General features: G+C 67.1%; 2 protein-coding genes across 3 annotated transcripts in view; one reads left to right on the top strand and one right to left on the bottom strand.

The window, feature by feature from the left end:
* Positions 1–2020: 2020 nt before the first annotated feature.
* TARBP2 (TARBP2 subunit of RISC loading complex) lies at positions 2021–6062 on the top strand. Of its 2 annotated transcripts, XM_030967233.1 has the most exons (9): positions 2021–2116; positions 2876–3045; positions 3228–3327; positions 3570–3653; positions 3746–3818; positions 4873–4990; positions 5066–5193; positions 5431–5617; positions 5716–6062. In XM_030967233.1, exons 2-9 carry the CDS (start codon positions 2886–2888, stop codon positions 5871–5873), a joined length of 1008 nt encoding a protein of 335 aa, XP_030823093.1. In that variant the 5' UTR covers positions 2021–2116; positions 2876–2885; the 3' UTR covers positions 5874–6062. The 2 variants fall into 2 exon arrangements, with proteins under 2 accessions (XP_030823093.1, XP_030823094.1); XM_030967234.1 differs by lacking the exon at positions 3570–3653 and having other exon boundaries at positions 5716–6061.
* A 5638-nt stretch (positions 6063–11700) lies between these two features.
* Positions 11701–25891, bottom strand: part of LOC115914656 (cyclic AMP-dependent transcription factor ATF-7-like) — a 45020-nt gene continuing 30829 nt past the window's right edge. The window contains exons 4-12 of the mRNA XM_030967288.1: positions 25030–25148; positions 20525–20665; positions 19929–20092; positions 18953–19052; positions 18631–18768; positions 18036–18183; positions 15775–15956; positions 15222–15330; positions 11701–12305 (exon numbers count right to left, since the gene is read on the bottom strand). Of these exons, the coding sequence (XP_030823148.1) occupies positions 12094–12305; positions 15222–15330; positions 15775–15956; positions 18036–18183; positions 18631–18768; positions 18953–19052; positions 19929–20092; positions 20525–20665; positions 25030–25148 (1313 nt within the window). The 3' untranslated portion in view covers positions 11701–12093. The remainder of the gene's footprint in view (positions 12306–15221; positions 15331–15774; positions 15957–18035; positions 18184–18630; positions 18769–18952; positions 19053–19928; positions 20093–20524; positions 20666–25029; positions 25149–25891) is intronic.

Here is a 25891-nt window from a genome sequence, read left to right on the forward strand (position 1 = left end):
TCCCCCCGCGGTGACATCACGTCACACGGTGACGTCATCCCGGTAAGGGATGGGGCCTCCCGCCCTCCCCACCCCGGGGAAACTGAGGCAGGAGCGGGGGCGCGACCCGGGGGGGCCGGGACAGAGCGGGGGGAGGGCGGCTCTCGCGACAGGCGACAGCGCCGGGCCCGTGTCGCGACAGCGCAGCGCGGGAGGAGGGGAGCGGGGGCGAAACAGCGCCCCCGCCGGCGCGTCATGTCGGGACATGGCGCCCTGTCGCGACATGGGGGGCGGGTGCGGGGGACGTGGCGTGCCGGGGGCTGGGGGGCTCACGGGTGCGCGCTCACGGGGGGGCCCCGCGGGCACGCGCAGGGACCGGCGGGCGCGCGCGCACGCACCTGCCGCCGTTTGCACGCGCGCGTGCAAGGGGTCACGAGGCGCGCGCACGGCCGGGGGGATGGGAACGGGGGTCAGGCGCGTGCACGCGCGTGTGCAAGGGGGGTCACGCGCGTGCAAGGGGCCGCGCGCATCCCCTCCCCCAGCCCCCCGCGCCGAGGGGGAGGGGAGGGCGCGGCGCCCCCGGGCCTGGGGGGTCCCGGTGATGGGGGGCCCCGAGCCCCCCGGCCCCGCCGCCCCCTCCCCATCCCGGCGCATCCCCGGCCCTGCCCCCTCCCCCATCCCGGCGCATCCCCCGAGCGCTGCCGGTACCTGGGGGCTCCGGGGCCCTGCCCGGGGCCGCCGCTGCTGCCGGGGGTCCCGGGGGTCCCGGGGCCGGGGGGCCCGGCGGTGCCGGTGCTGCGGGGCTGGGCCCGGCGGGCGGGGCCGGTACCGGGGCCGGGGCCGCGGTCGGGGCGAGCGGCGAGAACGGCCCCGCCCGACGGGAACGGCCCCGCCCCGGCCCCGCCCCGCGCACCGGAGAGACCGGCACGGGCACCGGGAGCGCCCCCGGCAGCGCCCCGGGACCGCGATGCTGCACCGGGACCGCACTGGTACCCCACCGGAACCCCGGTACCGGCCCGGGAACCGCCGCAGCGGAGAGACCGGCACCGGGACCCGGATACCGCACCGGGACCCACAGACCGGCACCGGGGAGCCCCCCGACACCGCACCGGCACCCCGAAACTGCACCGGGACCCCAACACTTCACTGGGACCCCCACTCGGCACCGTCAGGAACCGGCACCGGGACTGCCGTGGTTCCGCACCGGGACCCCGATCCTGCATCAGGACCCTGATTCTGCACCGGGACCACCCCCCGGTACCGGAGAGGGCGGCACGGGCACCGGCACCGGCAGCTCCCGGCGTCAGCACCGGGACTCCAACACCCGCCCCGCCGGTGTCCCCGTGACCCCGCCGGTGTCCCCGTGACCCCGCCGGTGTCCCCGTGACCCCGCCGGCACCGGCACCGGCCCCGGCCGGGCCCAGCAGCGCACGGGGCACCGGGGCCATCCCAGTGCCGCCAGTACGGTGTCCTTGGGTCCCAGCGCTCCCGGGGCCATCCCCGCGCTCCCATTCTGACCAGGGCCACCTCTGCCCCGCTGTCCCCATTGTCCCCATGTCCCCATTGCCCCCATTGCCCCCGCTGTCCCCACAGTCCCCACTGTCCCCATGTCCCCACTGTCCCCATTGCCCCCCGCTGTCCCCATTGTCCCCATGTCCCCACTGTCCCCATTGTCCCCATGTCCCCATTGCCCCCATTGCCCCCGCTGTCCCCATTGTCCCCATTGCCCCCACAGTCCCCACTGTCCCCATTGTCCCCACTGTCCCCATTGTCCCCATGTCCCCACTGTCCCCATTGCCCCCACAGTCCCCACTGTCCCCGCTGTCCCCTGACCCCTTTCGGGGTAAACTGAGGCACGGCCCCCTCCCCGCCCCTCCAGCACCACGTGACCCCGCTTCCCGCGTCCTCCTCGCTCCCGCCCTCCCCTTGGCGCGGGGGGTTATGGGAAGCGTAGTCCGCCCGCGGGCTGACGGTGGCCGCGCGCGCTGCGGGCGGACTACAGTTCCCATCGCCCCCCGCGCGGCGCGGCGCTCCCGTGATGCCTCGCGCCCCCTGGCGGCGCGGGCGGCGGCCGGAGCGGCGGGGATGAGCGAGGAGGGGCGGGCGGGGCCCGGCGGAGCGGCGGCGCCTTCCCCAGGTACCGGGACCCCCGGGGCTGCCCAGGCCCGCCCGGCACCGCCCGGGGCCTCCCGGGGCCTCCCGGGGCTTCCGGCCGGGGCGCGCCGGCGGCGGCCGGGGGGAGGGTGCGGCCTAGGCCGGGCTCGGGCGGGGAGGGGCGGGGGAGGGGAGGGGGGCGGTGCTGTCCCCGCGTGCGGCACCGCCACCCCCTGCCACGCGTGTCCCAGCTGGCACCGCCACCCCCTGCCCGTGTCCCCAGGCTGTGGGGCAGTGCCACCTATGTCCCCACGCTGTGCCGGGGCTCCATGCCTGTCCCCGTGTCACCACGTCACGCACAAATGCCACCCCATGTCCCCACACTCCGTGGCAGTGCCACCCCTGTTGCCGTGTCCCTATCCCTGCCCTGTCCCTGTCCCTGTCCCTGTCCCTATCCCTGTCCATGTCCTGTCCCTGCCCTGTCCCTGCCCTGTCCCTGTCCCATCCCTGTCCCATCCCTGTCCCCATTGCTGTCCCTGTCCCTGTCCCTGTCCCTGCCCTGTCCCTGTCCCTGTCCCATCCCTGTCCCTGTCCCCGTCCCTGCCCTGTCCCATCCCTGTCCCTGTCCCTGCCCTGTCCCTGTCCCTGCCCTATCCCATCCCTGTCCCATCCCTGTCCCTGTCCCCCTGTCCCCATCCCTGTCCCATCCCTGTCCCTGTCCCTGCCCTATCCCATCCCTGTCCCATCCCTGTCCCTGTCCCCGTCCCAGCCGTGTCCTCACGCTGCCGTGTCCGTGTCGCAGCCTGGAGCAGATGGTGGCGGCCAGCCCCGGCAAGACGCCCATCAGCCTGCTGCAGGAGTATGGCACTCGCCTAGGCCGCACCCCGGGCTACGACCTGCTCAAGGCCGAGGGCCAGGCCCACCAGCCCAACTTCACCTTCCGCGTCACGCTCGGGGACATCAGCTGCACCGGTGGGAGCCTGGCCAGGGACCCCCTGGGGAGCCCCCACAGCCCCCCTGTCCCTGTTCTCCCCTCGGGGACATCGCTGTCACGGGGGGACCCCGAACCCCCCAGGGCCCCCCGGTGTCCCTGAGGGGTCCCTGAGGGTCCCCCCGGTGTCCCCGCGTGCCCCTGACGTGCCCGTGTCCCCCAGGGCAGGGGCCCAGCAAGAAGGCGGCCAAGCACAAGGCGGCCGAGGTGGCCCTGAGGCTGCTCAGAGGGGGGGGGGCCATGCTGGAGCCCCTGGAGCACAGGTGGGGGCTCGGGGGCGTCCAGAGGAGTTTGGGGGTACCCAGGGGGATCCTGTGGGATGTGAGGGCTCTGCTGAGCTTGGGGGTCTGGGGGGGGTCTGGGGGGGTGTGGGGGTTCCCAGGGGAATCTCGGGGCTCCTGGGGAGTTTGGGGGTGCCTGGGGGGCTCTGGGCAGTCTGGGGGTCCCGGGGGGGGCTGGGGGGTCCCCTCAAGGCCTCGGGGGTGTCTCTGACCCCCCCCCCCAGCTCTCCGTTCCCCCCGGAGCCCCCCGCAGAGCCCGGCCCCGCCGCGCCCCCCCCGGCCCCCGCCGCGCCCCCCCCCTCGCCCAGGTAAGGGGGGCCGCCGTGTCCCCTCCCCCCAACGCCCCCGGCCCCTCGGGCCCCCCCGGCCCTGGGTGCCCCCTGACCCCTGTGCCCCGCAGGGGGCCCCCCCTGGAGATGAAGACGCCGGTGTCCCCCCCCCAGGCCGAGTGTAACCCCGTGGGGGCGCTGCAGGTGCGTGCCACGGCCGGGAGGGGACACCAGGGGACACCGCCCCGCCCCTGCGCCTGGCCGGGGGGGGGACACGGCCCGGGGGGACCTCACCCGTTTGTGGGGTGGGGGGAGCACGATGGCATCTGGGGCCTCCTCCTCATCTGGGGACAGTTGTTCCTGTTTTGGGGACAGTCACCTCCTTCTGGGGACAGTCACCTCCTTCTGGGGCTGATTATCCCCGTTTAGGGACAGTTCCCTCCATTTGGGGCTGATTATCCCCGTTTAGGGACAGTCATTCCCCTTTTGGGGCTGCTCATCCCCGTTTAGGGACAGTCACCTCCATTTGGGGCTGATTATCCCCGTTTAGGGACAGTCATTCCCCTTTTGGGGCTGCTCATCCCCGTTTAGGGACAGTTCCCTCCATTTGGGGCTGATTATCCCCATTTAGGGACAGTCATTCCCCTTTTGGGGCTGCTCATCCCTGTTTAGGGACATCTATTCCTGCTTTGGGTGGGTTATCCTTCTTTTGGGGACAGTTATGCCTGTTTTGGGGCGGGCTGATTACCTCCATTTTGAGGACAATTATTCCCATTTTGGGACCGGTTATCCCCGTTTGGGGCCGGTATCTCCATTTTGGAGCCTGTTACCCCCTTGTGGGGCCGCTGATCGCGGCTCAGGGCCGTGTCCCCATGTCCCCCTGTGTCCCCATGCCCCCCGTGTCCCCATGGCCCCCCGTGTCCCCCTTTCCCTCTGGGGGCGGCCGTGTCCCCATGTCCCTTTGGGGGTGTCCATGTCCCCCCGTGTCCCCATGTCCCTCTGGGGTGGCCGTGTCCCCATGTCCCCCCGTGTCCCCATGTCCCCCCGTGTCCCCCTGTCCCTCTGGGGGTGTCCGTGTCCCCATGTCCCCCCGTGTCCCCATGTCCCCCCGTGTCCCCCTGTCCTTCTGGGGTGGCCGTGTCCCCATGTCCCCCTGTGTCCCCCTGTCCCTCTGGGGTGGCCGTGTCCCCATGTCCCCCCGTGTCCCCATGCCCCCCCGTGTCCCCCTGTCCCTCTGGGGGCGGCCGTGTCCCCGCAGGAGCTGGTGGTGCAGAAGGGCTGGCGCCTGCCCGAGTACACGGTGACGCAGGAGTCGGGGCCGGCGCACCGCAAGGAGTTCACCATGACCTGCCGGGTGGAGAGATTCGTGGAGATCGGTGAGGGCAGCACCAGGGGTCCCGGGCGGGGCTGGGGGTCCCAGGGGTCCCGGCTGACCCCCGGCCCCTCCCCAGGCAGCGGCACTTCCAAGAAGCTGGCCAAGCGCAACGCGGCCGCCAAGATGCTGGTGAGGATCCACAACGTGCCCATGGAGCCGCGCGACGGCAGCGAGGCCGAGGGCGAGGAGGACCAGTTCAACATGGTACTGGGGGCACTGGGAGGGACACGGCCACCCCGAGCCACCCCGAGCCACCCTGGAGTCCCCAGAGCCACCCAGCGCCACCCCCGAGTCCCCTCCGTGGCGCTGCTCCGGGCCGTGGGGAGCGCACCCCTGGGTTGGGGGCTGTGGGTGGTCCCGGGGGTGTCCCGCCGTTCCGGGGGGGTCGGGACAGAGCCCGGGGGCTGGGCAGGTCCCGAGCCCCCCGTGCCCCCTCCCCAGACGTGCCCCCGGCTGGAGGGGCTGCGGGGCCGCGCCCCCGGCTGCACCTGGGACTCGCTGCGCAACTCGGCGGGCGAGAAGCTGGGCCAGCTGCGCAGCCGGGGGGGCAACCCCGCGCCCGGGGCGCTGCGCCCTGCTGCAGGAGCTCCGGAGGAGCAGAGCTTCGCCATCAGCTACCTCGACATCGGTGAGCCCGGGCCCCCTCCAGCCCTGCCCGGGCCCGCGGCGCCCCGGCTTCGGCCGGGGGTGCCCGGGGGCGATGGGGTGACCGCGCTGTGCCCCCAGACGCGCTGAGCCTCAGCGGGCTGCACCAGTGCCTGGTGGAGCTGTCCACGCAGCCGACCACGGTGTGCCACGGGACAGCCCCGTCCCGCGACGGCGCCCGCGCCCAGGCGGCCCGGAATGCGCTGCAGTACCTGCGCATCATGGCCGGGGGCAAGTGAGCCGTGCTGGGGCAAGGGAGCCCTGCCCGGGGCAAGGGAGCCCTGCCCAGGGCAACCGAGCCCCGCCTGGGGCAATCGAGCCCTGCCCGGGGCAATCGAGCCCTGCCCGGGGCAATCGATCCCCGCCCGGGGCAATCGAACCCTGCCGGGGCAATTGATCCCCGCCGGGGCAATCGATCCGCCTGGGGCAATCGATCCCGCCGGGGCAATGCTGATCCCGGCCCGGGGCAATTGATCCCCGCCCGGGGCAATCGATCCCCGCCTGGGGCAATCGATCCCCGCCGGGGCAATTGATCCCTGCCCGGGGCAATTGATCCCGCCGGGGCAATCGATCCCTGCCCGGGGCAATCGACCCTGCTGGGGCAATTGATCCCGCCCCGGGCAGTGATCCCCGCTGGGGCAATCGATCCTGCCGGGCAATGATCCCCGCCGGGGCAATCGATCCCCGCCAGGACTCGATCCCGGGGGCATGGAGCCGGGGGAATCATCCCTCGATCCCGCGAATCGATCCCGCGGGCAATCGATCCCCGCCGGGGCAATCATCCCCTGGGGACCCCACATCCCCGCCCAAGCCGCCTGGGCAACACCCGCCGCATCGATCCCCACCCAGGGCAATCAATCCCTGCCCAGGCCAATCGATCCCTGCCCGGGGCATTCGAGCCCCGCTGGGCACGCACAGCTGCCCCCGGAACTCTGGACGCCGCCCCCACCCACTGTGGGTGGACAGACAGACAGACAGACAGACCTCAGGGCCTGGGCCCCCTCCGGCCCGGCCCCCCCGTTCCGGAGGGTCCCGGAGCCATCGGCCCCCACAACAAAGCCGGGGGTTGAGCTCCCGGTGTCGGTGTCTGCGTGGGGCCGGGCAGCGCACGGGGCACCCTGCCTGACGTCTCCTCGCTCTTCCAGTACAGTTCTGGTATCTCATTTTCTTTCAGCATAATAGAGATCATAAAATAATAAATCATAAAATAATAAATCGTTCTGAACGGGGGAGTCACAGTTCTCATCTCTTCCCTCGTCCTGGGGACCCTCAAACACCACCACAATCACCGGCTTGAGCTGGGCTGGGCAGCACCAAATAAAATAAAAAGCTTTAAAAATAGAAAACTTAGAAATAAAAATGAAATAAAAAACAAAATTTAAAACATAAAATTATTAGAAGTAAATAAAAAAATAAAAACCGCAAAGTGCTGCAAAGTGAAGTGCTGTAAAGTGCCGTACAAGCTCAATAAAAAAAGTGCCGTAAAGCACGACGGTCATAAAACTGCCCTTAAGCGAGACTGTCGTAAAGTGCAGGAAAGCGTGATTGTCGTAAAAGACTGCTGTAAAGCACGACTGCTGGAAAACTGTCGTAAAAGGTGACGTAAAGCGTGACTGTTGCAAAACTGTCGTAAAAGGTGCTGTAAAGCGCAGCTGTCGCAAAACTGTCGTAAGTCGCGACTGTTGTAAGAGGTGTCGTAAAGTGCAACTGCCCTAAAAGGTGACGTAAAGCGCGACTGTGGCAAAATTGTCGTAAAAGGTGTCGTAAATCGCGACTGTCGCAAAACTGTCGTAAATCGCGACTGTCGTATAGGCTGCCATAAAGCGCGGCTGTCGTAAAAGGCGCTGTAAAGCGCGACTGTCGTCGAACTGCTGCCGCCGGGGTCCCGGACAGGCGCGGGCGGAGCGCGGGGTCCCCGCCGGCAGCAGCAGCCGCACGGCGCCCGCCACCGCCCCGCCGCCCGTTATTGAAACCCATTTAGCTGCCCCGACAGCCGCCCGGGGACGGACGGACAGACGGGGAGCCGCGCACCTCCCCCCCGCCGGGCCCCGCAACCGGCGCCGCTGGGGCTGCGCAGCGAGAGCCCCGGGACCCCCGAACTGCGCCGGGAGTTCCCGAGGCCGCGACCCCCCCAGACCGGGACCCCCCGCACCCCCACCCCCGGCCGTTTCTCGCTGCCGCCCCCCGGTGGCCGCTGCGCGCTCCTGCAGCCCCGACGGCGCGGCCGCGGCTCCCCTGACCCCAACCCAGCCGAAATCACCCCAAAAACGCAGCCGAGGGCGCCCCGGGACACTGCGCTGCCCCTCTGAGGGTGGCAGTCCCACGCTGTCCCGGGTCCAGCCGGTGTCACCCTCGCTCCGGTGCCACCCACGCCCTGAACCCCGGGGACACCCAGGGGTGTCCCCAGCCCGCAGCCCCACAAAGCGCAGCAGCCGGCAGCTCCTGGGTAATAGTTCACGTTATATTTGCAGCATAAATAAAAGGCACGTTACATGTTTGGTATGACACGGCCGAGGGCGGGGGAGGCTGGGACGCGGCCCCCGGGTCCCCCCGCGGCCCCGGGCCCCGCGGGGCTGTGAGGACCCGCTCACAGGAGCCCGGTGGGGCGGGGGTCCCGCGGGGCCGGCTCAGACCCGCGGCGGCCGCTCTACGATACATGGGTGCGTATACGCGTCGATATGGACTGATAAGATACTACACAGGTACTCGGGGTCCTTTTTTGGCTTCTTCCATTATTGATCGTCAAAGCTCGTGGCACAAAGCAGCTGGGGGGTGGGGGGCGCGCCCGGACCCTCCTGCCGCGTCCCTCCGGCACCTCCCGGGCTCGCCCTGGGGCGAACAGAGCAGGAACGGCTCCGGGAGCCCCAAAATGTCACAATTCCCGGCCGGGCCAAGAACCCCGGACCAAACACCGGGGCCGGGGGGAAACGGGACCAACCCCGCCCGATCCGCGGGGATTTGGAGGCTGAAGAGGGAGGAGGAGGAGGAGGGAGCAGCAGCTCCCCGCCGCGGGGCTCCCCGGGCTCTGCACCCATCCGTTCCTATTCCACAATTCCCATAAAATCCACAGACCCCCGGAGCCCGCAGAGCCGCGAGGAGCCCCCGGTGTGCCCGGGCCGCGGTCCCGGCAGGGAGGGGACAGGAGAGGGGACAGGAGAGGGACAGGAGAGGGGACAGGAGAGGCAGGAGAGGGGACAGGAGGGGACAGGAGAGGGGACAGGAGAGGGGGCAGGAGGGGACAGGAGAGGGGACAGGAGGGGACAGGAGAGGGACAGGAGGGGACAGGAGGGGACAGGAGAGGGGACAGGAGAGGGGACAGGAGGGGACAGGAGAGGGGACAGGAGGGGACAGGAGAGGGGACAGGAGAGGGGACAGGAGCAGGCTCGGCCCCCCGGCATTCCCGGGGCGGGCAGAGCAAAGTGCAGGCGCCCGGCGCTGCCGAGCGAGCGGGGCCGGGGAGGGTTCGCCCCAAAACTGGTCACCAAGCGAGGAGGGGCTGCCTTTGGGGTAAAGCACACGCGGAATGGGCACGGGAAGCTCCAACCCTGAGTGACCCAGGTACAGCTGAACCCGCACCCAGCTCGCTCCCGCTCGTCCCTGACCACCTTCGGAGCTTTCCTTCTTCGGGATTGGCAGAGTTTTCAAGGCACTGGCGATGGGGGATGTGGGGATGGGGAGCTGCTCCTGCACCCCCATCCCGAGGACAGCCCCATCAGACAAAACCCAGGCGCTCTCGGTGCCCCGAGGGCAACACGAGGGGCTGGGGGAGCCGCTGCCCTCCCTGGATTTCCCTGGTTGTGCCGGCGAGGCCCCCACAGCAAACGGGGAACCAGAGGGGACCAGCCCAGAGCTCAACTCACCTCGGCTCCCCCAGAGCACGGGAGGGGCTGCTGCACCCCCTGGGACCCCCAGGATCCCCCCTGGCCTCACCTGGGCCCTCAGCTGCAGCTGAAACATCCCGAGTGCTGGAGACAGCTGGGAGCCGGGACTGGGCTTCAGGAACAGCTTTAACGGGGGAAAGGGGCTTTGGGGGATGTGTGGGACCCCAACAGGAGATTTCCAAGGCTGGAGCACGGAGAGGAGCTGGGATGAGCAAGAGGAAAAAGGGGAGCAGCCACACAAACCCACCCTGACCCCGACGCCAGCTGAGGAAGAGCTGCACTATGGGGAGGGGGAGAAGCCGGATTCCACGGCTGGGAAAACCCCAAACCTCAGGGCTCCCCCATCAGTGCTGAGACCCCAGTCCCCTGCTCAGCCTTGGCTTTGGCTTCCGCTGTCCCTGGGAACCGACCAAAATCACCTGGACCAACCAACCGGGCTCCAAAGTGGCGAGTGCGACCTGAGGGGGGCTTGGCTGAGGAGGGACCCGAGGGGCAGCAGCTCCAGGGGCTGCAGCGGTTCCATGGACCGGGACAAGATTCCTTCCACATCCCAAAAACACGCAGCAGCCCTTCCCATTCCCCATTCCCATTCCCCATTCCCCATTCCCATTCCCATTCCCCATTTCCCATTCTCCATTATTCCCCATTCCCCATTCCCCATTCCCCATTCCCATTCCCCATTCCCCATTCCCCATTATTCCCCATCCCATTCCCCATTATTCCCCATTCCCATTCCCATTCCCCATTATTCCCCATTCCCCATTCCCATTCCCCATTCCCCATTCCCATTCTCCATTCCCCATTCCCATTCCCATTCCCCATTATTCCCCATTCCCCATTCCCATTCCCCATTCCCCATTATTCCCCATTCTCCATTATTCCCCATTCCCCATTCCCATTCCCCATTATTCCCCATTATTCCCCATTCCTGGCTCCACCTGTGGTTCCTGGGGAAGCTCTGGAGCCACCCAGGGGCACAAGGGACAGAGCCCAGCGCCCCCCAGCAGGACAGGGACCCGCTCCCTCCCTCGCCCGGGGGACATCCCGCGATTCAGGGCCATTTCTGAGGCCATCGGGGTCCCTGAGGGGCAGCTGATCCCGGGGCTGGGGCCGGGAGGAGCCCTCGGTGCCCGAGCTCAGAGCTCCGGGAGGCTCCAGGTGAAGGTGCCACGGTCTGGGCAGCGGGGACAAGCCTGGGAGCAGCACGGGGACAGCACGGGGACAGCACGGAGTGTCAGGGGGACAGCAGGGAGTGTCACCAGTGTCACAGCCCCTGCCCGGGACAGCACAGAGTGTCACCAGTGTCACAGCCCCTGCCCAGGGACAGCAGGGAGTGTCACCAGTGTCACAGCCCCTGCCTGGGACAGCACAGAGTGTCACTGGAGTGTCACAGCCCCTGCCCAGGGACAGCAGGGAGTGTCACCAGTGTCACAGCCCCTGCCCAGGGACAGCAGGGAGTGTCACCAGTGTCACAGCCCCTGCCTGGGACAGCAGGCAGTGTCACCAGTGTCACAGCCCCTGCCAGGGACAGCAGGGAGTGTCACCAGTGTCACAGCCCCTGCCCAGGACAGCACAGAGTGTCACCAGTGTCACAGCCCCTGCCCGGGACAGCAGGGAGTGTCACAGCCCCTGCTCAGGGACAGCAGGGGTACAGTGTCACAGCCCTGCCCGGGACAGCACAGAGTGTCACTGGAGCCGAGGGACAGCAGGGTGTACCAGCCCCCCCGTGTCACCAGTGTCACAGCCCCTGCCCAGGGACAGCAGGGAGTGTCACCAGTGTCACAGCCCCTGCCCGGGACAGCACAGAGTGTCACTGGAGTGTCACAGCCCCCGCCAAACAGCCCAGTGTCCCAGCCCCTGCCCAGGGACAGCAGGGAGTGTCACCAGTGTCACAGCCCCTGCCTGGGACAGCAGGCAGTGTCACTGGAGTGTCCCAGCCCCTGCCCAGGGACAGCAGGCAGTGTCACTGGAGTGTCACAGCCCCTGCCCGGGACAGCAGGCAGTGTCACCGGAGTGTCACAGCCCCTGCCAGGGACAGCAGGCAGTGTCACCGGAGTGTCACAGCCCCTGCCCAGGGACAGCAGGGAGTGTCACCAGTGTCACAGCCCCTGCCCAGGGACAGCAGGCAGTGTCACCGGAGTGTCACAGCCCCTGCCCAGGGACAGCAGGCAGTGTCACCAGTGTCACAGCCCCTGCCTGGGACAGCACACAGTGTCACCAGTGTCACAGCCCCTGCCCGGGGCCAGGGCCAGCACTGGGGCTCCCCAGATTTAGTGTTTGCCACAGGGACCCTGAACCCGCCCTCCCCGGGGGCTCCATCGGGGGAAAGCGCCAGAGCCGCCCTTAAACCAAACCGAACCAAACCGAACCAAACCAAACCAAACCAGAACCGGAACCGGAAGAACAGAACCCAGACAGGAGAGGGGAGGACCCAGGCCCCGTGGAACAGACCCCAGACAGGACAGGGAAGGTTCCGGAACCCCTCAGCACAGACCCCAGACAGGACAGGGAAGGTCCCGGGCCCCGCGGTCGGGGCCGGCCGTGCTCAGTCCGTGCGGCTGCCCCCGGCCCGGGGCCATCATCTGCCGGCAGAGTGCGACTGTGGGGCCATGATGACGGGCGAGGCCGCGGGCACGGCCAGCTCTGTCCTTTGCCCGGCCATGTGGGCCAGCACCGAGCTGGCCACGGCCTCGGCGGCCGCGCGGAGCCCGTTGGGAGCGGCCGAGGCCGAGCTGTGCTGGATGACGGGCGCGGGCGAGCCCGAGGGCTCCGAGCTCTCCTTGGGGCTCTCTGCGGGACAGGAGCGCGAGAGGAGCGGGTCAGGGACGGCCGGGGCAGCGCCGGGGCACAGGGATGGGCTGGGGGGAATGGGGCTGGTTTGGGAATGGGGCTGGTTTGGGGTTGGGAATGTCGCTGGTTTGGGAATGGGAATGGGGCTGGTTTGGGAATGGGGCTGGTTTGGGAATGGGGCTGGTTTGGGAATGGGAATGGGAATGGGGCTGGTTTGGGAATGGGAATGGGGCTGGTTTGGGAATGGGGCTGGTTTGGGGTTGGGAATGGGGCTGGTTTGGGTTTGGGAATGGGGCTGGTTTGGGAATGGGAATGGGGCTGGTTTGGAAATGGGTTTGGGTTTGGGTTTGGGAATGGGGCTGGTTTGGGTTTGGGAATGGGAATGGGGCTGGTTTGGAAATGGGTTTGGGTTTGGGTTTGGGTTTGGGAATGGGGCTGGCCCAGAGGGGGATCAGGGACCAGCAGGAAGGGGCCGGACACTCCGGGCCCCTCCCTCGGGGCAGGACTGGGCCAGGACCGGAGCTGGGACACGGGGACGCTCCTCCCAAGCAGAATCAGGCTGGATCTCCTGAACTGCGGGCAGGAAGCAGCGCAGCTTCCCGAGGAGGGCAGCACCGGCACAGCCTGCCTCCACCGCTCGCTCCCAGCCCATCCCTTCCTCGCTAACAGGAATTCATTTCCCCCCAGGCTCTGCAGCCGAGGCTGAGCAGCCCCTTCCCCACCCGCCAGGGGCAGCAGGATGCCCCCGCAGGCCCAGGAGCTCGGCTTTTGGGGGTGCTTTTCACCTAAATCACCTGCTGTGCTCTTTACTGCTCCCCAAGCCCTTGGAATCAATCAGAGCCCATCTCGAGGCTTTGCCTGCTCCGCTTTTTGGGGAATCTGCAGCCCCATGAGGGGACGGGGGCACACAAAGGCAGAGCCTCCTTCCCTTTGTTCTGTGGCTTCCAGAATTTTGGGAGGCAGAGCTCCTGAGCCAGGGCATCACCTGGGAGCTCGCAGGTGCCCCGGGGGCGCCAGCAGGAAATTCCATTTCCCCTTGCAGGGGCAAACAAAGGCAGAGCTGGGGTGTTCGTGGCACATGAAACCCCCACAAAAATCAGGAGTGGGGCTCAGCCCCTCGCCGGGCTCCTTGTCCAGGGCTGGGAAGGAGGAGCACCCCAAGGCTGCGATTTACAGTGAAGCCCAGAGCAGCTGCGATGCCACCAGCGCCCTGGGGCTCTGCGCAGGACCGGCCTGGCCGCAATCTCGGCCACAAAAAGGGGCAGAGGGGAGGGGGCTGTCTCGTTCTCAGCCTGCAGATTGCGATGAATTCCTGCTGCTGAGGGGAACTGGGACCGTGGGGATGAGCAGCGAGCAGCAGGGACCCCACCTCTGCAGGATTTGGGGATCTGGGGACGTCTGAGGGGCTCTGAGCCACCCAGGGGTGACAGTGGCTGTGCCAGGACATCCCTGTGCCCACCAGGCAGGGCAGAACCCCAGAGACCCCGACAGGGGGGCAAGGCACAGCCCCCAGAACGCTGAATTTTCAATTTCTAGGTATTTTTCCCCTATTCCTCCCCGTGTTGCTGCAGTTTCCACTCTGTCGGCCCACGCTCCCGTTTTTGCGAGGAACGCTAGGGGACTCCAGCGTCCTCCCAAAGCCTCGGGGCAGCCGGGAGTGGCACTGCAGGCCGGCAGCAGGACCCAGAGCGGGGTTAGCTCCCGGCTGGGTTACCACGAAACCGCCAGCATTAAAAACAGAGATGGGAAGAGAAGGAGATAGAAAAAGAGCCTTTTCCTTCCTTTTTGTGTTTCACTGCCAAGCCCAGGCGGGAATGGCAGAGAATGAGCAATGGAGCTCCAGGCTGGCAGGGGGCGAGTCTGGCCTTCGGTGTGGGGGGCAGCAAATCGGGAACTCCCGAGGGGTGATCAGGGCTGGGCTGGGGCAGAGCAGGGACACACACCTGGGGGCACAGGGACACACACCTGGGGGGCACAGGGACCCTGCCCTGGGGGCACAGGGACAGGGACACACACCTGCGGGCACAGGGACACACACCTGGGGGCACAGGGACACACACCTGGGGGGCACAGGGACAGGGACACACACCTGGGGGCACAGGGACACACACCTGGGGGCACAGGGACAGGGACACACACCTGGGGGGCACAGGGACATGGGGGGCACAGGGACACACACCTGGGGGGCACAGGGACACACACCTGGGGGCACAGGGACAGGGACACACACCTGGGGGGCACAGGGACATGGGGGCACAGGGACACACACCTGGGGGCACAGGGACACACACCTGGGGGCACAGGGACAGGGACATGGGGGGCACAGGGACAGGGACATGGGGGGCACAGGGACATGGGGGGCACAGGGACACACACCTGGGGGCACAGGGACATGGGGGGCACAGGGACAGGGACATGGGGGGCACAGGGACATGGGGGGCACAGGGACACACACCTGGGGGCACAGGGACACGCACCCTGCGCTGGCCCTGCCCTCATGGCAGCAGGTGCCACCCCAAGGTCACAGGGTGACAATCTGGGGGATCCCCGTCAGCAGCAGGAGTGGCAGGAACGCTCTGGGGGCTCTGAGGGGATTTCGGGGCGTCCTGGGCCCAGCGCGGGCACTCTGCACTCCCTGCTGGGTCCTGTGCTGTGCCAGCCCTGCCCTGCAGGGACCCCGCGGGACAGGGGGTGACAGGGGGGACAGGGGGGACAGGGGGGACAGGGGGGACGGGGGGGTGACGGGGGGACAGGGGGGACAGGGGGGACAGGGGGGACAGGGGGGACAGGGGTGACAGGGGGTGACAGGGGGGACAGGGGGGACAGGGGGGACAGGGGGGACAGGGGGTGACAGGGGGGACAGGGGGACAGGGGTGACGGTCCCCTCCCTCCCGGCCCGGCCCGGCCGCCACTCACCCAGGTAGCCCTGGGTCTTCTTCTGCAGGGCCGTGACGGGACAGTCCTTGTGCGCCAGCAGCAGCTGCTTCAGCTGAGCCACCTCGTTCCTGAGCAGCGTCACCTCGTTCTGAGGGGACACACACACCTGAGTCACTCCTCAGAGCCTCCCAAAAACCCTCAGAGCCTCCCAAAAACCCTCAGAGCTTCCCAAAAACCCTCAGAGCTTCCTAAAAACCCTCAGAGCTTCCTAAAAACCCTCAGAGCATCTTAAAAACCCTCAGAGCATCTTAAAAACCCTCAGAGCTTCCCAAAAACCCTCAGAGCTTCCCAAAAACCCTCAGAGCTTCCCAAAAACCCCTCAGAGCATCTTAAAAACGCCTCAGAGCTTCCCCAAACTCTCAGAGCTTCCCAAAACTCCTCAGAGTGTTCCAAAAACTCCTCAGAGCTTCCCAAAAACCCCTCAGAGCTTCCCAAAAACTCCTCAGAGCTTCCTAAAAGCGCTCAGAGCTTCCCCAAAAGGGCCGTGTGCCAGCCCCATGGCAGGGCCATGGCAGGGCCGTGCCGCACTCACGCTCAGCTGGATGTTCTGGCTCGTCAGCTCCTCGGCTTTCTTCTCCAGCGAGGACACCCAGAGCTTGCGCTTCTGGCGGCAGCGCGAGGCGGCCGCGCGGTTCCGCTCCAGGAAGCGCTGCCGCCGCTCGTCCGGGTCCTCGTCAGCCGCGCCGCCGGCGGCCGCCGAGGGCTGGGCGTGGGCTGGGCCGGGGACACCTGGGGGGACACGGAGAGATGGGCTGGGGACACCTGGGGGGACACGGGAGAGATGGGCTGGGGACACCTGGGGACACCTGGGGGGGGGGAGTGGCTGGGGACACCTGGGGACACCTGGGGGACACGGGGAGATGGGCTGGGGACACCTGGGGGACACCTGGGGGGACACGGAGATGGGCTGGGACACCTGGGGACACCTGGGGACACGAATGCTGGAGACACCTGGGGACACTGGGAGGATGGGGACAGGACACTGGGGACAAGATGGGCTGGGGACACCTGGGAATGGGGAGAGATGGGCTGGGGACACCTGGGGACACCTGGGGACACGGAGAGATGGGCTGGGGACACCTGGGGACACGGAGAGATGGGCTGGGGACATGGACGCGGAGAGATGGGTATGGGCCGGGGACACCTGGGGACACCTGGGGACACCTGGGGACACCTGGGGAGGAAATGGGCCGGGGACACCTGGGGACACCTGGGGACACCTGGGGACACCTGGGGACGCGGACAGGGAGAGATGGGCTGGGGACACCTGGGGACACCTGGGGGGACACGGAGAGATGGGCTGGGGACACCTGGGGACACCTGGGGACACCTGGGGACACCTGGGGGGACATGGAGAGATGGGCTGGGGACATGGACACGGAGAGATGGGTATGGGCCGGGGACACCTGGGGACACCTGGGGACAGGGACAGGGACCAGGGGACAGGGATGGGGACAGGGGACAGGGATGGGGACAGGGGACAGGGACAGGGACCAGGGGACAGGGATGGGGACAGGAGACAGGGATGGGGACAGGGGACAGGCTCAGCAGTGGCTCTGGGACAGGCAGAGCGGAGCGGAGCTCGGTCCCGCTGCCACCGCCAGGCACGGCCGCTGCTCAGGGCAGCAGCAAATCCCGGGTTTTAAGAATGCAATTTGCTTTAAAAATTCACTTTCCCCTCAAAACCTCCAGCCAAACAAGCCCTGGGAGGCGATGGGGAACGGGAGCATTTCTAGGGCCTTGGTTTTATTGGGGAGAACAAAGGGAGAGCAGCCACGGCTGGCAGTGGAGCAGCCCCAGCCCCCACAGAGCCAGGGGCCAGCCCAGCCCCAGCCCCACAGAGCCAGGGGCCAGCCCAGCCCCACAGCAGGGCCAGCCCAGCCCCAGCCCCACAGCAGGGCCAGCCCCAGCCCCACAGCAGGGGCCAGCCCAGCCCCACAGCAGGGCCAGCCCCAGCCCCACAGAGCCAGGGGCCAGCCCAGCCCCAGCCCCACAGCAGGGCCAGCCCCAGCCCCACAGCAGGGCCAGCCCAGCCCCACAGCGGGGCCAGCCCCAGCCCCACAGCAGGGTCAGCCCAGCCCCAGCCCCACACCAGGGCCAGCCCCAGCCCCACACCAGGGCCAGCCCAGCCCCAGCCCCACAGCAGGGGCCAGCCCCAGCCCCACAGCAGGGCCAGCCCAGCCCCAGCCCCACAGAGCCAGGGGCCAGCCCAGCCCCACAGCGGGGCCAGCTCCAGCCCCCCACAGCAGGGCCAGCCCAGCCCCACAGCAGGGCCAGCCCCAGCCCCACACCAGGGCCAGCCCAGCCCCAGCCCCACACCACGGGCCAGCCCCAGCCCCACACCAGGGCCAGCCCAGCCCCAGCCCCACACCAGGGCCAGCCCAGCCCCACAGCAGGGCCAGCCCAGCCCCAGTGCAGCATATGGAGATGGAAGCGAGCAGGCCCAGCCGCGCTGGAGCAGGTGGCCAGGCGGATGGAGGCTGCTGGCACTCGGCTGCTGCAGGAGCCAGCCCGGCTGCCTGCCCGAGCGGGGAGCAGAGAGGGGAAATGTTCCTTCCCACCCCCAGGGCTGCCAGGCACACGGAGCAGGGCTGGAGCCCCTGCCTGCTGGGCTGGGAGCGCCTCCGTGCTGGAGCAGCCCTGGAATGAACGGGTTTTAACCCATTCTGCAGTGCGGGGAGGACGCGGGGAGGTTTTGTGCTCCTTGCCGAGCCCTGGGAGCCGCAGCCCAGCTCCAGGGAGCAGCAGCAGCAGCAGCAGCAGCAGCGCGCAGCAGCGGCAGCAGCAGCACACACACCTGGGGCTGGGCTGGCGAGGGGGTGTCGGGGTGCTGGCCGCCCTGGCTCTGCTCCGGCCGCGCGGTCACCATGGTGCTGGCCGAGCCCACGGCCAGGCTGCTGCCGTTCAGCGAGGAGGATGCTGCCAGGCTGGCCTTCAGCCTCTGCCAGGGAGAGAAAGGGACATCAGAGGAGCTGCCAGGGCCCCCGGCAGCCCCTGCCGCCCTGCAGCCGCCCTGCAGCCGCCCCACCGGACAGCGGCACCAGCAGTGTCCAGTCCAGCCCAGTGTGCAGTGTCCAGTCCAGATGGCAGCGCCCAGTCCAGTCCAGCCCAGTGTGCAGTGCCCAGCCCAGCCCTGCTGCTGGCACTGGCAGCAATCCCCTGCCCAGCTGGCAGCCCCAGGGGCTGGGCAGGCTGCAGAGCCCAAGTGTCCCCGAGTGCCCGCAGCAGGATCTGGGGGTGCAGAGGGACCCAGGGGTGCCCGGTGACAAATCCCTTTTCCCCGGGGGAGGGGAGGCCCCTGAGGCAGGGGTGACAAATCCCCCGGGTCCGCAGGGGAGAAGCGCTGCTGGAGGCTGGGGGGACCCCCTGACCCGTCCCTGCCACTCACCAGTTTGGCTTCGGAGTGCACTGGGAGTGCTGAGGGCGACAGGGACCCGCTGCTGCTGCTGCTGCTGCTGCTGCTGCTGCTGCTGGGGGGCCCGGGGATGCCAGGGATGTTGGGCACCATGGCCACGGGCCGGGCCAGCTGCGGGGAGCAGGACAGAGGCGTTGGCACGCGGAGCAGCTCTGCAGGAGCTCCGGACGGAGCAGGGACGCCAAGCCTGACAAACGCCCGGCTCCCGCCACCCCCGAGCGCCGCTGGCACCCACGGCGGCTGTGCCGGAGTCGCCAGCACCGAGCACAGCGCAGGCTCTGGAAGGTTCTCTCACCGAAATGACTGACGGCATCTGCACGGGCGGCCCGGGCAGCACGGGCATGGTCTGGCCGTTGGCGAGCTGCACGACGAGAGGGAGGGAGGAGCTGGGAGACCTGCAAAACACAACAGCAGCTCTGCAAAAACTGCACCACTGCACCACTGCCCTGGGAGAGCTGCAGAACACAACAGCAGCTCTGCACCACTGCCCGGGCCATGGCAGTGCCAGCCGTGCCAGCCCCGCTCTGGCAGCTCCCCCTGGCTCCCAGGGAACTCCCGGATGGAATTCCTGCCCCTGCAGCTCTCCGTGCCCGCACTCACCCCAGCTGTCTGTCTGTGTGTCTGTCTGTGTGTCCTGTCTGTGTGTCCATCGCCCCGCGCACTCACCCCAGCTGTCTGTCTGTCTGTGTGTGTCTGTGTGTCGCCCCCCCCCCCCCTGTGTGTCTGTCTGTCTGTCTGTTGTCCGGCACCCCCGCACTCACCCCAGCTGTCTGTCTGTCTGTCTGTGTGTCTGTGTGTCCGTGTGCCCGCCGCGCACTCACCCCAGCTGTCTGTCTGTCTGTCTGTGTGTCTGTGTGTCCGTCGCCCCGCGCACTCACCCCAGCTGTCTGTCTGTCTGTCTGTCTGTCTGTCTGTCCGCCGCCCCGCACCCCAGCTGTCTGTCTGTCTGTCTGTCTGTCTGTTTCTGTGTGTTCCGCGCCCGCATACTCACCCCAGCTGTCTGTCTGTCTGTCTGTGTGTCTGTCTGTGTCGCCCCACGCACTCACCCCAGCTGTCTGTCTGTCTGTCTGTGTGTCTGTGTGTCCGTCGCCCCGCACTCACCCCAGCTGTCTGTCTGTCTGTGTGTCTGTCTGTGTGTCCGTGCCCACTCACCCCCAGCTGTCTGTCTGTCTGTCTGTGTGTGTCTGTGTGTCCGTCGCCCCGTGCACTCACCCCAGCTGTCTGTCTGTCTGTCTGTCTGTGTGTCTGTCTGTGTCGCCCCGGGCACTCACCCCAGCTGTCGGTGGGCGGGCGGCGCCTGGGTGATGACCGAGGTGGGCGAGGGCAGCGTGGCCGCGGCGTGCAGGGCGTCGTAGCCCAGGTGCAGCGGCAGCGAGCCCGGCCGCACGATGGTGGGCGTGGGCGCGGACAGGATCACGGCCTTGGGGGCGCCGTCCTGCGGGCACAGCACACGCGGGGGCTGCGGCTCCTCAGCGCCGCCGGGGCCGCTCGACCCGCAGCCTCCAGAACCCCACCACGGAAACGCAGGGGAGCACATGGCCCACGTGGGGAGGGGGATTGGCTCCCGCCCCTCAGCTCGGGGTGTCTGACACAGAGCTGAAGCTCCAGCCCCTCCATTTGGGGTGTTTGGGAGGGAGCTGAAGCTCCAGCCCCTCCATCCAGGACAGTTTCGGAGCTCCAGCCCCTCCATTTGCGGTGCTTTAGGAAGGGGTGAATCTCCAGCCCCTGTGTCCCTTCAGAGACCCAACTCAGGTCTCGAAAAGCCCAGATCAGGGCCCAGGAAAGCCCAGATCAGGCCCCAGGAAAGCCCAGATCAGGGCCCAGGAAAGCCCAGCTGAGGCCCCGCGGAGCCCAGGCGGGTCCCCACCTTGTCCCGGTGCCGGCGCTGCGGCGAGCGCGGCCGCGCCGCGGGGCTCTCGGGCGGGGACGAGTCCACCTCCAGCGGCTCCTCCTCCTTGATCCTGACCTCCGGCGGGGAGGGCAGCGACATGTCCAGGGCCCCCGAGCCCTGTGGGGAGGGACGGACAGTCAGCCGGGACGGACAGACAGCCAGGAGGGACAGCTCTGGGACGGACAGGTCTGGAGGGACAGACAGCTTGGGAGGGACAGACAGGTCTGGAAGGACAGACACCCTGGAAGGACAGACAGCTCTGGAGGGACAGACACCCTGGAAGGACAGACACCCTGGAAGGACAGACAGCTCTGGAGGGACAGACACCCTGGAAGGACAGACAGCTCTGGAAGGACAGACAGCTCTGGAAGGACAGACACCCTGGAAGGAACCCCCGTCTCACAGTGTCTGTGAAACGCTCGCTGCTCCCTGAGTCAGAGGCTCAGGCCCCCAGCCCTTGCCAATTTATTATCATTATTATCACTTATTATTATCACTATTATCATTATCATTATTGTTAATTTGCACCGGAGCAGCATGTGGGAGCCCGGGGCAGAGCCCGGGGCTGCTCCAGCCGGGCCCAAAGGAGCTGCGGGCCCGGGAACACCGAGCAGCGCAGACCCCGGGGCTCGCAGGGACGCACAGGGCGTTATTGGCATTCCTGGCGTGCAAAGGGCCCTGCCGAGCAGAACAGGTACCCCAGCCAACTGCCTGCGAGTTACACGAGGCACTTCCATTCACAGAAGAGCTGTAAAACATTGTATAAATCAGCCTGAATTATTTTATTACCCGATTATCAAAAGCAAACAAAGAGCCATGCAAGTTATTAAATATCTATGAGCGCCCCATTAAAATAAAACCCAACCATATGCCTGGAGTTGGCCCCTTGCCACCGCCCCGGGATCCAGCAGCGCCACGTGGCCCAGTGGAACCAGCCAGGGACGTGCAGGGGACAGCCAGGCCAGGGGACAGCCGAGCTGAGGGCTCCCACACCCGCAGGGAGGCCGTGGCAGGGCAGGGATGCTGCTCCAGAGCTGCCAAATCACCTGCGCCCTCCTCCTGCCCGGGCAGGGCAAACTGTCCCCAAAGCAGCCCTGGCAGCTGCTTGTCCAGCCTGCTCTGCATGCCTCCCTGCTCCCTGTCCGTCCGTCCGTCCCTCCCTGCTCCCTGTCCGTCTGTCCATCCCTCCATCCATCCATCCATCCATCCATCCATCCATCCATCCATCCCATCCATCCATCCATCCATCCATCCATCCATCCATCCATCCATCCATCCATCCATCCATCCATCCATCCACCCATCCATCCATCCATCCCTCCATCCCTGCTCCATCCATCCATCTCTGCTCCACCCAGCCCCTCATTTTGGGGTATTTTGAGGGGGGCGCAGCTCCAGCCCCTCATTTTGGGGTATTTTAGAGCTCCAGCCCCTCATTTTGGGGTATTTTAGAGCTCCAGCCCCTCGGTTTGGGGTATTTCCCAAAGGACACAGCTCCAGCCCCCTGGGCGGCTCCCCCGGGCGGCTCTGCCCGCGGTAGGTGCAGCAATAACCAAATTACCTGCCCTTATACCCATTTTCCTGCCCTTATACCCATTTTCCTGCCCTTTCAGAGCACAGCCCGGCTGTAGGTGCAGCAATCACCATTTTCCTGCCCTTATACCCATTTTGCTGCCCTGTTAGAGCTCAGCCCGGCTGTAGGTGCAGCAATAACCAAATTACCTGCCCTTATACCCATTTTCCTGCCCTTTTAGAGCTCAGCCCGGCTGTAGGTGCAGCAATCACCATTTTCCTGCCCTTTCAGAGCACAGCCCGGCTGTAGGTGCAGCAATCACCATTTTCCTGCCCTTTCAGAGCACGGCCGGCTGGGGGCAATCACCATTTTCGCTTAGAGCTCAGCCGGGATTAGGTGCAGCAATCACCATTTTCCTGCCCTTTCAGAGCCGCGGCTGGGGCTCACGGGCCGGGATTAAGCTCACTTCGCAGCGCCCCGGGACGGTTGTAATTAACGGCGCTGGAGCGAGACCACCCTCGCAAAGGGGAGGACGAACACAAAACTGGATGCTGGGAGCTCGGCCCGGCCGGGGAGTGACCAGCTGGCCTCGGCTGGACAGGGCTGTGAGCAGGGACAATCCCCTCCCCAAAACCCGAGCTGCCCGTGCGGGGAATAGCAGGAGGAATATTTCAGAATCGTTTCTCAGGACTGTTCAGGCCGATCCGTGTCCCGGCAGCACAGCCCGGGGCCGCGGGGCTGGGTGGGCTCCCCGGGGCTGCTGTGGGTGCTGCGGGTGAACATCCCCGGCCGTTCCTGCCCCCATCTCGGGCTGTTCCTGCCCCCCATCTCGGGCTGTTCCTGCCCCGCATCTCGGGCTGTTCCTGCCCCCCATCCCCGCCTGTTCCTGCCCCCCATCCCTGCCTGCTCCTGCCCCCCATCCCCGCCTGCTCCTGCCCCCCATCCCCGCCTGTTCCTGCCCCCCATCCCCGCCTGTTCCTGCCCCCCCTCTCGGGCTGTTCCTGCCCCCCATCCCTGCCTGTTCCTGCCCCCCATCTCGGGCTGTTCCTGCCCCCCATCCCCGCCTGTTCCTGCCCCGCATCTCGGGCTGTTCCTGCCCCCCATCCCCGGCCGTTCCTGCCCCCCATCCCCGCCTGTTCCTGCCCCCCATCCCCGCCTGTTCCTGCCCCCCATCCTCGCCTGCTCCTGCCCCCCATCCCTGCCTGCTCCTGCCCCCCATCCCTGCCTGTTCCTGCCCCCCATCTCGGGCTGTTCCTGCCCCCCATCCCCGCCTGTTCCTGCCCCCCATCCCTGCCTGCTCCTGCCCCCCATCCTCGCCTGCTCCTGCCCCCCATCCCCGCCTGCTCCTGCCCCCCCATCCCCCCGCCTGTTCCTGCCCCCCATCCCCGCCTGTTCCTGCCCCCATCTCGGGCTGTTCCTGCCCCCCATCTCGGGCTGTTCCTGCCCCCCATCCCCGCCTGTTCCTGCCCCCCATCCCTGCCTGCTCCTGCCCCCATCCCCGCCTGTTCCTGCCCCCCATCCCCGCCTGTTCCTGCCCCCCATCCCCGCCTGTTCCTGCCCCCCATCTCCGGGCTGTTCCTGCCCCCCATCCCCGCCTGTTCCTGCCCCCCATCTCGGGCTGTTCCTGCCCCCCATCCCTGCCTGTTCCTGCCCATCCCCGCCTGTTCCTGCCCCCATCTCGGGCCGTTCCTGCCCCCCATCCCTGCCTGTTCCGCCCCCCCACCCGCGTTCCTGCCCCGCATCCCTGCCTGTTCCTGCCCCCCATCTCGGGCTGTTCCTGCCCCACATCTTGGGCTGTTCCTGCCCCCCATCCCCGCCTGTTCCTGCCCCCCATCCCTGCCTGCTCCTGCCCCCCATCCCCGCCTGTTCCTGCCCCCACATCTCGGCCTGCTCCTGCCCCACATCCCCGGCCGTTCCTGCCCCCCATCTCGGGCTGTTCCTGCCCCCCATCCCTGCCTGTTCCTGCCCCCCATCCCTGCCTGCTCCTGCCCCCATCCCTGCCTGTTCCTGCCCCCCCATCCCCGCCTGTTCCTGCCCCCCATCTCGGACCGTTCCTGCCCCCCATCCCTGCCTGTTCCTGCCCCCCATCCCTGCCTGCTCCTGCCCCCCATCCCTGCCTGTTCCTGCCCCCCATTCCCGGCCGTTCCTGCCTCCCTTCCCCGCACCAGAACAAAGGGCAGGAGCCTTTGCCGCAGCCGCATACCAATGAGAGAGATCAATTTCGGTTTAAAGAGCCTGTTATTGGCGAGGGGGGGAGCGGCTGGGAAGGCAGGTTTCAGTTTTAATTCTGAATTCCTCCGTTCCCCATCTCGGGAAGATTTACGCGGCTCGGCTCCCGCAGTTTATTTCCGAGCAGCGCCGCTGACTGCGAGCGTATGCACGGCCATAGATCAATTTAGTAAATGTATGTGCCAGGCTGAGCGCCCGGCACGCATCTGCTGCTGCTCCCGCCCGGCGAGCGGGGAGGGCGGGGGCTGCAAATGTCCTTAATTAGCTGCTTTCTGATGAGATCCCCTTGTCCTTCAGCCCCCGGCGCTCGCCGGGCTGCGGGGGCAGCCTGGATCGATGGCGCTGGCGGAGCGCAGAGCTCTTTGTTAGCGAAAGCGGCTCCAGGCGCGCTGCGATGAACGCCCCGGCGCCCCCAGCCCGCGCCGGCCCCTCCAAGGCTCGATCCCGCCGGATCCCGGCCCCCAGAGGGTTCTGCTCCCACCCCGGCTCCTGCAGCTCCTTCCCTGTCAGGTATTTTGGGTACTGCCGCTCTCTATTTCCCCCGCTTTTTCCGGAGTGCAAAGCCAAAGGAACAATAAACCACTAGATCTGCTCTCGGCAGGCCAGGGTCGGCGGGAAAAGCGGCCAAAGCACCCGAGGTCCAAAAACAAGAGCCCACAGGGCAGCAGATCCTCGCCCAGGGCCCGTGCCTCCCGCAGGAGCGGCCCCAGTCCCTCCCAGGGCAGCCGCAGCCTCTTGCCTTTTTCTCATCATCCTCGGCAGCTTTCTTGAACTCGTGCTCGAAGGAGCTGGCCAGCTCGTTGAACAGTCCCACCTCCTCACAGTTCTTCAGGAACCGCGTCGGGGTCGGGGTCTGATCTGGGTCGGGTTGGAACACCGAGAATTGGTCAGGGAGAGCAAAAAAAACCCCATTTTACCGTCCCAGCCCTTCAGTGGGAGCCCCGGGGACCGTGGGTGTCACCCTGGGGACAGCCAGTGACACTCTGGAACCGGGACAATCGTTTTGTGCTGGTTTTGTTTCTCTGTGTTTAAGGGAATAATCACCGAGGGAGAGGATTCCTGTCAATTCCTGGCTGTGGGATCCCCGTCCCTCCCACCCCGGGGGTCGGCTGGACACGGAGGGAAAATCGGGAGTGGGATCTCCCTGAAATCATCAACACGGCGAGTGAGGAGAGGGGAGAGCCGCCCCAGGGCTGGGCAGAGCCTCTGCCCTCCCCGTGCCAGCTCCGAACCCCAAAGTGATTCCTGGGATCATTCCTCTCCCCTGTGCCAGCTCTGAACCCCAAAGTGATTCCTGGGATCATTCCTCTCCCTGTGCCAGCTCTGAACCCCAAAGTGATTCCTGGGATCATTCCTCTCCCTGTGCCAGCTCTGAACCCCAAAGTGATTCCTGGGATCATTCCTCTCCTGTGCCAGCTCTGAACCCCAAAGTGATTCCTGGGATTTCTTTGCTCTGAACCCCAAAGTGATTCCTGGGATCATTCCTCTCCCCGTGCCAGCTCTGAACCCCAAAGGGATTCCTGGGATCATTCCTCTCCCTGTGCCAGCTCTGAACCCCAAAGTGATTCCTGGGATCATTCCTCTCCCCGTGCCAGCTCTGA

This window comes from Camarhynchus parvulus, chromosome 29 (genome assembly GCF_901933205.1).
Source record: "Camarhynchus parvulus chromosome 29, STF_HiC, whole genome shotgun sequence".
Taxonomy (NCBI): Eukaryota; Metazoa; Chordata; class Aves; order Passeriformes; family Thraupidae; genus Camarhynchus; species Camarhynchus parvulus.